Genomic DNA, 11112 nt, shown 5'->3' on the forward strand with positions numbered 1-11112 from the left:
AGTGAGCGCAGCGAACGAGCTCCAACCTAAAGGTGAGTGAGCGTAGCGAACGAGCTCCAACCCAAAGGTGAGTGAGCGTAGCGAACGAACTTCAACCAGGACGTGATTGAGCGATGCGAACGAGATCATCTTGAAAATTAAACGTAACGGTACTTTCTTTCCATCGGTCTGTCTTAGGGGAAACCTATAACTTAGGCGATACGAAGTTCGCCGGGTCAGCTAGTATCTTACTAATATTATAAATCTGAAAGTTTGTGAGTTTGTGTGTATGTTTGTGTGTGTGTTTGTGTGTGTGTTTGTGTGTGTGTTGCTCAATCACGCATAAAGTACTGGACGGATTGGGCTGAAATTTGGCATGATGATAGCTCACATTCCCGATTAACATTAAAGCATATTCTTATCTCAAAAACCCTTTCGGGCTCCGCCCCAGTGGCTCTGTAGTTCCCCATGTTAATCTTATGATTTTCCATATTTAAAAGGAATTAATGAATCTTAACAGCTGTTTCAATTAAACAAGTTGGTTCTGTTCTATGATATTCAATAGCATAAAAGTTAAAAGGATTACCAACAGGGTGCAGCACTATTAATTTTTTTTAAATATATGACAACAGCTAATTTCCAACCAAAAGGTGAGTGAGCGTAGCGAACGAACTTCAACCTGGAGGCGAGTTAGCGTAGCGAACGAGCTAACCTGAAGGCAAGTGAGCGCAGCAAACGAGCTCCAACCTAAAGGTGAGTGAGCGTAGCGAACGAACTTCAACCAGGACGTCTTACTAATATTATAAATCTGAAAGTTTGTGAGTTTGTGTGTATGTTTGTGTGTGTGTTTGTGTGTGTGTTTGTGTGTGTGTTGCTCAATCACGCATAAAGTACTGGACGGATTGGGCTGAAATTTGGCATGATGATAGCTCACATTCCCGATTAACATTAAAGCATATTCTTATCTCAAAAACCCTTTCGGGCTCCGCCCCAGTGGCTCTGTAGTTCCCCATGTTAATCTTATGATTTTCCATATTTAAAAGGAATTAATGAATCTTAACAGCTGTTTCAATTAAACAAGTTGGTTCTGTTCTATGATATTCAATAGCATAAAAGTTAAAAGGATTACCAACAGGGTGCAGCACTATTAATTTTTTTTAAATATATGACAACAGCTAATTTCCAACCAAAAGGTGAGTGAGCGTAGCGAACGAACTTCAACCTGGAGGCGAGTTAGCGTAGCGAACGAGCTAACCTGAAGGCAAGTGAGCGCAGCAAACGAGCTCCAACCTAAAGGTGAGTGAGCGTAGCGAACGAACTTCAACCAGGACGTGAATGAGCCATGCGAATACTTATGAAGTTAAACGGGGCGAAGCCCGCGGGTACAGCTAGTATTTATATATATATGTGTCCGTCAGCACGATAACTCGAGCAAAAATGATCCGATTTTGATGAAATTTGGTACAAACGTGTAAACCTACATTTATTTGAACGAGTTTGCGAACCAGCATGATCGGACTATGGGAACGGGGGTTTATGGGAGGTTTTATGGGGTAAAAATAGGTTTTTCCAATTTTTGACCGTAAAAACACAAAAATTTTACAATTTATTTCCAAACCATTTTGTAGAGCTTAAAAAAACAAATAATTTAGTATATTGAAGCGTTATTGTGCGCCTAATGGTTACAGAGAAAATTCAAAATAATTGTAAATTTAAAATCCCTATGTTATTCTTATGGAGAATAAGTCAACTGTTGTAGTTTACTTGTTTATGAACATATTTTGCTCGAATTTGGATTATACATTTATTTCTTACTAAACTATTAACATAAAAAAACCACCTTTTTACTCTCCCTGTTGCAGCAAACCTAAGTACTCGTTAAACCAATTCTATTTAAATAGGGAATAAATATGATATTTTTAAGGAGGCATTTTAATGTGAAATCCTATCAGGCTAATGGAAATTCGCTTAGTCTGCAGGTTTGCTGCGGCGGGGGTATTTAAATTTACTAACATTTTTAATTCGAGATTTATTGTACTGGTTAATCAATATTTTGTATGAAGTGGAAAAGCCTCAAAGGCTACTCTAAGAAAATAGCTTCGGAATAAAGATGGAATAGGGTACAGGAAATATATTAGTTAATTAAGTAAGTACTATGACAAGTTCCAATGGGCGACAAAATATTATTGTTTGGAAATTTTAAACAGGTACTGTCTGTTGCTCTAAGCAAAAGAGGTTAATATAATATAGCCTAGCATGTATGGTATAATAAATAGTAAAGGGAGCATCCACATATAACTGTAAACCTAGAGGTAGTTTCCGTTTCTTTACGTTGCATAAACAAACCAAAAATATGTATGTAAATGCTGATGAAAAGTAAATTAGTGATTGGTTTCCGATAACTGGGTAATGGAACCCTAACCAGACGCAAAAGAGATAGGAATCAGCCGATGATTAGGCCTATTTTGATAGAATATGTTATGTCAAACGCACCTTGAGGAATACCACAAGATAAACTTACACTAATTGCAGTTTTTTTTTTTTTTAAGTTGATTAGAAAAAAATCTAGCGTGTGTTAATGGGATGCCTTTACTTTACACTAATTTTGTTAAACGTTAACGAAATGAGTATAAGCTTAGAAATATTAACAAATAAGGGTTGGGATGCTAATTTAGCGGTTTTTACTAATAAACCAGTATTTATTCACAAACAATTATATGTTTGCTGCCTTTTTTTTAGGTAAACCTATGGTCAACCTATGGTGGTTATGTAGTGATTCAAATTATTTATTGTGTATAAATTAATTGGTGGTTTAGTGATATATGTACAAATATTTTATTCTGATTCTTAAATTGTGTTATCTGTACTATATACTTCTGAATTTATTTTTAAAATACTCCGTATTACTACTGCTCAAAGAAACCAATGACTATTGGAAGGTGTTACAATCCAGACGTGTAATCAGTCCATAACCTGTTCCAGGTAAAGCCAAACCTGTTCCAAAGTATAATGCTGTGCTTTGTCACAGTTCCGACACTGTTACTGTTACAAGCGAGATGTGTTTTATATATAGTCAATGGTGTTACCTAGCTGGAATCTGTTCCAGGGCAAAGCCGCAACAGCATGGTCGGAGAGAGAAAGAAGAACCTCCGCGACGGATGCTACTCAACATCGCACGAAACAACGCGAGGCCCATGGACGATGGATAAAAAGGAACCGGGTAAGACCACCAAGATGTACAATTTTTTTAACGTTTTGTTGTGTTTGCCAAAAATTATAAAATTTTGTTTTTTTACAATCTTATTACGGAATTTTTCACTCTGTTCTTTAGAAAAATAACCCCTGATTCTGGAAGTAAGTATCAGTTTGATAATGATTTAGAGGAAACAATAGATTGGCATTCATCTGTTTCAATCAAAACCATTCTTTAGTTTCTGATTCTTATAACATTCAAAAACAATAATTCTGATACACGTCTCAAGTTTTCATATTTTTTCAGGAAAACATTTTAGCAATCATTGGCAGAAAGGAAAATGTTGTTATAATTTTGCAGTAATCTGCTCATTTTAGCGGATTTATCAGCGAATTTCTCCTGAGAGAGTTTGTATTTTTTTTTAACATTTCCACCATTTTGTATTCTATGTCATTTTTCCCACCAGAGAGCAGGATTGAGGGTGAACCCCGACATGAGAAAATTCAAGTTGATCTTTCCTAAGCAGAACCAAGGAAGATACGGTGGTAGAAAGAAAAACAGTCCGGTTTACCATCCCGAGAAACTCGTAAGATTGCGTACCTCAATAACCAATTGGAGCACTCGATCCTTTAGGTGTTTGTACACGGAAAATGTGTATTAGAAGGTAGACTGTAGGACTACATAGTTCCCTCGAAGTGTTGGTGAGAGAGAATGAACCAACACCAAGTGTTGGTGGTGTATAGTTTTTTTTTCAGTCCCAAAAATTAGATTAACAGCATCTTTTAGATGAAAACTATCAATAGGTGCAGTGAGAAAGAGAGAGAGAGAGAGAGAGAGAGAGAGAGTTTGAAGCCTTTTCCTCTAAAAGATGCCGTATTAAAATCTCTTGGATCTCAGAGGAAATTTTGAAGTCTTCTCCAAAAATATGAAAATACTATACATCTGAACATCTTTTGGCTTACCTTACCTTCTGTTAGTTTCAGACTATTGCTAGCATTTTTAAACCGTTTATCATTTGTTCATGCCCAAATTGAAATACTCACTTTTGCTTGTAGCTAAAAAAATTCCCAGTATACTCTTAACTTTTGCTGCATCAGTCGTGTTTCCTTTGTTACCTATAGTAAAATAATGCAAGGCTATGTCAGCCAGCTGTTAGAGGAAAATATTAGTTTTAAAATTCCAATGAATAACACATTGCATGCACAGTCAGTCTAAAAATAATTATCCCTTCACAATACTAAAATCGAGTAAAAAAGCCATTGTATCAACCATGCAAGGTAAATTTATTTCAGGAAGTGCTAGTAAATGATGATAATTTATGTGATTCTTAATTTGTAATATTGCATCATACTCGTAGCCACAAACAGATTGTTCCCTATTTCAATCTCCAATGATCGAATCTACCTATCCACCCAAGTATGAAAAACCAAGGTTATCTGTAGTCCCGAACACTTGTAATTTAGGTACATGTTTAGAGATTGGGGATTGCGCATTCTTTAAAATAGAGATTTTTAGATTAGAACACAGCACATTTCAACATCCACTTCACACAACACTTACATAAACCCTGTCAGAAGCAAAACCTGTGATAGTTTTAGATCCACTAGGAACTTTATAAATACCTATCTATATATAGTATAAAAGCTTCAAAATACCATTCTCAAACCGTGCAGTCAGTTTTGTCATTGCCCTTGAAAGTCCTAGATGATAATAATTAACTATATGTTTATAAAAAATTGATTTAAAGGCTATTAGGAGAGGTAAGTGCATGAAGATGAAAGTACTCGTAAAACTAATTCAAGGATAGTTTGTACTTGAGTTTAGCCATAAATAATTTAATGAAATAATATTGGTTAGGTTAGTACATATTAGGAGAGGCATAATAAAACTAAGTGAGAAGGAGGATCATCTAAAACTAACTTAGGGGCAACATTCTTAGGTACAAATTGACTATTGACTTTGGATACTAAAAGTAGACTACTTACCTATTACAAAACCCGAAACATGTTTTGAGGTACCGGTATTTTGAGTGTCAACTAAGTAATGTTCATCTCATATTTTAAGGCAAATTGTACATACTTTGCCCTTACTAATAATATTTTAGGACACACAGTTGTTTTCATGTTTTGTTTAATAGTGATCATTCAAATTTTCAAATTTTGGAAGTTTGTATATGAAAAACAGTTATTTTGGGAGCTTATCTTCATATTAAATTATTTTTGTGTTGTGACCTAGTTTTCTAAAATAATAAAGCAATATAACTAAAAAAATATGGTTTGTCTTGTGGGCAAAGTGTCTTTTCAACCCTTGCTTATTACCAATAAACTTTCGCTCAGGTCGAAAAAAGTCAATTTACGCCCTAGTGATGAAATATATATTTAACACTTTTACATCATCAACACTGTATTCACTTTATGTTCAAGTTTGTAATGGTATTTCCAGATGACCAAACTACTAATGTACTGTATAAGCAATGCCAGGATGACTATGTCCTTTACCTTCCTGTGGCATTTAAACGAGGCTTAAAGGTCAAAAAGAAATAAATCTTTGCCAAAACACATCAATCCTTTCCCCCTTCACCCGAGCCGATGAGATTTATACACTTGCCCTTGCCTACTTAATAGTGTTTCCAACCTTTTGTATTGGTAAGTGGTTTTATTTCACTGAAATTGACATTATGCTGAAAATAGTTGTACTAAAATACACTCTAAATTATTGGCTTTGCCATTGGTTGGTCAAGTTTTACCATTGACTTTTTAGTACAGAATTGTATCTTGTCTATGGTATGACTTAATAATAGCATTGGAATTACACACGATAAAATAGGCCTACAAATTTATAAGGAGATTAGAGAGTGAATTTAGACATTAAAAGTTTTTACTAAACATTGGTAAAAAAACTATTATGTATTGTTAACTATATTGTATTGGTTTCCAAACTTTGACATCCGAAAACGCACACATATTGACCACGACTATTGATACTTTTGTTTTATTGACGCCCAATTAGGAAAGTACAGCCTTATAACATGGAGATATTTACAAAATTTACTTCAATCCATAGCTCATTAAAGCTCATACCCATCATTGGTCTTTTTCAATTATTTTAAATAAAACATGTATAATTTATGATATTTTTATCCTTTTAGATCAGTGGAAAACAACGATCTAAATATTACAAACCCAAATACAATATTTGTTTGTACAACCCAAATAAAACAGTTTGCTAAACAACCCAAATGTACAACAATCCAAACATTAAAATCAAAGAGGTTGATGAATACCCAATGTTGACAGTGACATAAATCAATTGTTTCAATTGACAGCTTTGCACAGTTTATTCAATTTGTGAGAATTATTATTTGAACGCTTTGAAATATTTATTTTCCATCCATGTACAATGTGTGGAGGTCACTTCAAGATTGAATTCAAGCTGATATTTAATGAAATGTTTTAGCTGAATTTTTTTACATTGTACTCAATAAGTAAAAAAATTTTAAGTTAACTAATTGTTTTTAATAATAAATTTATTTATTTTATCTCATAACTTCTCACAACTTCTTTCTAGGTCCCCTCTGCTAGATATTTTCAATTGCTGACATAGAATTCCCTCATATTTATTTTGAATATATTTTTTTGTAATTTGATCTATAGATAGGTGAATGATGATTGATGAATGGGTTTTAACCTATGACAGACCTATTCCTAAGATCAGTTGGTTCTTAAGCCAGGACTGTTCATCAAAAGCCCATTGATCAAGGACAATTGGGTTCAGTTTCAAACCACCAAAAAACTTCTGACTTTTCTCAGGATTGAACCAGCAACTTTCTGATTGTGAGGCATGCACTGTATATCCTATCAGCTGCCTAGCTGTCTACCCTAGATGTATAGTTTCAATAGTAACAAACTCTTAAAGAGATTCAATCAACTATGTTCTCATTATGTCTACTTTAGTATCCAATGTCATAGAAGGAGATATTTTTGAACATAGCGTTATTCACCCTATGTTTTCCTCAGATCCACGACTCGTCGTTCGGTGGCAGCAGTTCGGAAGACGAAGACGTAGTTTACGCCCACCAGAGTGCAGCTGCCAACGCCCTTCTCTACGTAGGTCTTGGCACCGTTGCCATCGGACTGGTTATAGCGTTTGTCGGCACGGGAGAAAAGGGGTTCAAGACTCTAGAACTAAGGCTTATAGGACCCACACTCATCGGCAGCGGGGTAAGTGTACAAGATGTAAAAAAATTTTCCCAAACATAATTTTGATTTTAAAATCATCAATGTGTTTACTGTTTTACTACTATAAGTTGTATTACGGTAGTTCATTTTAAAATCATTTTATTAATGTTATGCACATTTTAACTACATGTCAATTTATTCATTTATCTCTGTTGATTATTGAGTGATTTGATTGTACATAGGCCTGTTATTATGATTACCTCAACATATGAACACAACAATTAACACAGTAAGAGAGGTGATTGGATGCAAATGTCACAAGATTTGCTGAGTAAACTAAACTATTTTTTCCTGACCTGACTTTTAGTTAAAAGTTTACTTTGAACTTGAGTGAAATTTGTATTACAGGTTCTGTGCTGCCTAGTCCGTATATTCCTGTGTGTCTGTCCGACGCGCTGTGTCAGACGAAGGTTCCGACACAGGCATCGGCGCAAACATGTCACTGCCTCACCCGGCGCACAGCTCAACAAACATAGCTTCCAGGCGGACAAGTCTACGGACTATTACAGGTATACCTCCAAGCTTCGAGGATAAACCGATGACATTGATAAGTTCAACAACACACTATATCTTGAATGTGGTCCCAAAAGTACTATTAGTCAGTTGGTAAATGTTGCACTGATGGGTCAATTTCAGTGGTTTAGTCCCTTTAGATGGCTATAGGGAGAGGACTTGGGTGCTCAAGCCAGTGCTTATTTGTTGATATGTGTCTATGGTCAGACCTGCCATGACCAATGGTTCGCTTGTATAGTGGCCCAAAAAGGATTTATTACTGGTGAGGCTTGCCTGTTTAATAAGTAGAATTATAAAGCTTTGCTGAACTGTCTTCTCAAACTGATGCCAATCTTCCTCTATATCAAAGTAATTGCAAGGCATGCTATGTACCCTCATGGCAACATCAATAAAACTGTCTGGTGTGGACAAAGAGGCCTCTAAAGACTTTAAAGGATCCCTCAGTTTAGTGAGGAGGGAGGTTTTAAACATGCCCTCATACCATGTACCAATCAAATACTTTTTCATCATACTGTCCGGAAAGCAGCCGTTATTTAGTTCTCCAAATCGTCAGTAAAATAATCATTTTTTGGTAACAGCAAAAACATATGGTAAACTTTTAGGTTTGCTAACCTAAAAATTTTATCAGTCCATTATTAAAACGCTGCTTATCACACAATATTTAAAGTTATCTTTGTAAACAACAAAAATTTAAACATTGAGGACGACTTTGTACAACCTCAAATTATGTGTTCTAATTTTGTAACGATTGGAAGGTTATTTCCTCAGTATGATGAAAAAAGTTGTTCATCAAACGGAGTGAAAGTGTCTTTTTGGTACTTAATCGTATTTTCGCGTATTAATCAAAACGCAATTGCGTACCAAGAGCCAATTTAGCGCCTAGAGATGAAATCTACTATTTCGGTCAGTCATTCATTGTTTTTCCTCCCATTCGCTTGTCTGTAGTGATTCCCCTTCACATGGCATCACCTGATGTGGTACACATATGAAATAAACAATGGTGGGTTATAGTTCCAAGTAATATGTGACAGGAAGGCTAGAGTAGGGTGAAAAACAGGGTGGACTTTGTCTCTAAATGGGAGTGCATCTAACAGTATTATAGCTCTTGAAGAAAAACTTAAAAGGCTGAACTTCAGAGACATAAACATGCAGACAGGAACTGGAAAGCACTGGACTCTGGCAAATGAAAACTCAAGGCCAGATGGTAAGTTACAACATAGATAAAACATAGTGTTTTATCTATGGTTACAATAAGAAATATTTAACCTTTAAATCCTTATAACTTAACGCATGAATTCTTCCTAATCTTTAAAACTTGTTCCAGACACCTGCCTTACAGCCGGGCAGCGCAGGAGTTCATGCTGGAACAGCCGAAAAAGAACAAGAAACGGGTCTCAATTATTCCTGCGGGACAGAACAGAATGGATTCGGAACTGACTCGTCCCATTCCGCAGATCCAGGTGCCGAGCATCGTCAGCTCGGAGAATCTTCTAGAAATGAACAAGCTCAGCCATGCCAATACTCCAGAAGATACAAACAGCCTCAGCAGCGAAGACTCGTTCAACGAACAACTACTCTTGGCTGAGAACGGTTCCGTAGAGCGACTCAACAGACTCAAGTCCACATTGACCTTTGATGACGGAGAGATTAACAGAGCTGTGACGAGAATAGAAGAAGAAGATTCGGAGGCGCTGGAAGATTCTGCGCCAACCTCACCGATGTTGAATACGGACAAACGCGAACTGGTTCTGAGTCCAGCGAAACTGCAAGGCGACTGAGACTGAACTATTCTTTGGAATCTGTAAATATTTTCAGAATGCTGTTTTGAACAAAATTCTTTAATATTGAATAATTCTTTTAAATGTATGTATAACCATTGATTTGTTGATACTGAAGTAGATATCAACCAGCTGAAGCCGACTTATTGAAAAAGAACCTATTTGAATGAGCCACTGAGTGTGTTAGAGTGTTATTTTTTCCCATAGTTTTTGTTACCGTACTCTAATAGTTTATGAGACAGAAAAAATGTTAGCTTAGTAATTAATTATTTTTTCAGTTTTTCTTTTTATTAATAGGCTAAGTTAACATATTTTAGAAAAATCTGTTATTTTGCATCTGTCGGTGGTTCAATTCGACTACGTCCATTTTTTTTTTAACTGGCTACGACTTTAATATTATATTGGAATGTCTACTTCAATCCAAAGTTAAAGATAAAACATTCATTTATTTTAGTTGCTGTTTCATAAATTACTGTACTTTAACAGGCAACCATAGTCTTTATGATAATTAAAATAATTAGAAGATCCATTGCTAAAATTTGAAAGAAAAACTGAAATATGAACAAACAACCAACAAAATTTCCTCCTACATCTTATAATCTATTAGAGAACAATATGTAGTTTATAAATACTTTATCTACAGAAGCGAAAAACAGCAATCTGAAATTCAAGCACAATTTTGTAAATGGTGATTTATAGATTCCAAAACATAATATTCACAGAAACAATTCAATGGGTAGAAAGATTCTGAGCTTTTAGGGTAGGGATTTTTTTTACATGTTAGATCTCATACATGCTTCCAATTTTGTTTTGTCTTTGTTCTCTCTATTTATTTACATCCAAACCCTGTTTTTCTCAAGTTCAGGGATTATTTCAAATACAGTATACATTTTGCAACTAAATACATACACTATGAATAAAATATGATTAACAGTGTGAGTTATAAATTTAATACTATTCTTTTAAATTCTGATCACACAAAAAATGTCATTGTAGTTATATTTTCCTTATTTAAAAAAGTTTTGACCAAACAATTAATAGTGTTCAAAAAGCCATATTTTTGTTGATGTATATGGTTTTACTATGGCCGTTTACCATCTGTAAAAATAATTGTTGTAGATGTGTCTATTTTTATTCCTTTTTCTCTTGTATAGAGTATAAATTTTAATTTTTATAAATAATGTGAACAAAAAATATTATTATTTTAATAACATTTGTTAGAATTTTTGTTAAACAGACTTAGACATTTGTGTGTTCGTAAAAAAACATGTTTTACTGGTAATGTTTTATTCTGAATATATCATGAAATTTGTGTTTTTAAAAAATTACAGAGCTGATTCACTACAGTAATATATTATGTGAATTTATTGTTTGTACATTTATGAAGAATAGTCAGACAATAATAGGTCGC

At 34.7% G+C, this 11112-nt stretch overlaps 1 protein-coding gene across 5 annotated transcripts in view; it reads left to right on the plus strand.

Moving 5' to 3' along the window:
* The window catches only part of LOC129000129 (uncharacterized), a 151942-nt gene extending 141992 nt beyond the window's left edge, over positions 1–9950 (plus strand). For 4 of the 5 annotated variants that reach the window (XM_054427044.1, XM_054427048.1, XM_054427045.1 and 1 more), the window contains 5 exons: positions 3086–3199; positions 3639–3758; positions 7189–7392; positions 7759–7919; positions 9248–9950. In XM_054427044.1, the coding sequence (XP_054283019.1) occupies positions 3086–3199; positions 3639–3758; positions 7189–7392; positions 7759–7919; positions 9248–9701 (1053 nt within the window). In that variant the 3' untranslated portion in view covers positions 9702–9950. The remainder of the gene's footprint in view (positions 1–3085; positions 3200–3638; positions 3759–7188; positions 7393–7758; positions 7920–9247) is intronic. The other variant, XM_054427046.1, reaches the window with a different exon arrangement.
* The last annotated feature ends 1162 nt before the right edge of the window (positions 9951–11112 follow it).

This window comes from Macrosteles quadrilineatus, unplaced genomic scaffold (assembly GCF_028750875.1).
Source record: "Macrosteles quadrilineatus isolate MER2022 unplaced genomic scaffold, UCM_ALF_1.0 Scaffold_8__2_contigs__length_117827958, whole genome shotgun sequence".
Taxonomy (NCBI): domain Eukaryota; kingdom Metazoa; phylum Arthropoda; class Insecta; order Hemiptera; family Cicadellidae; genus Macrosteles; species Macrosteles quadrilineatus.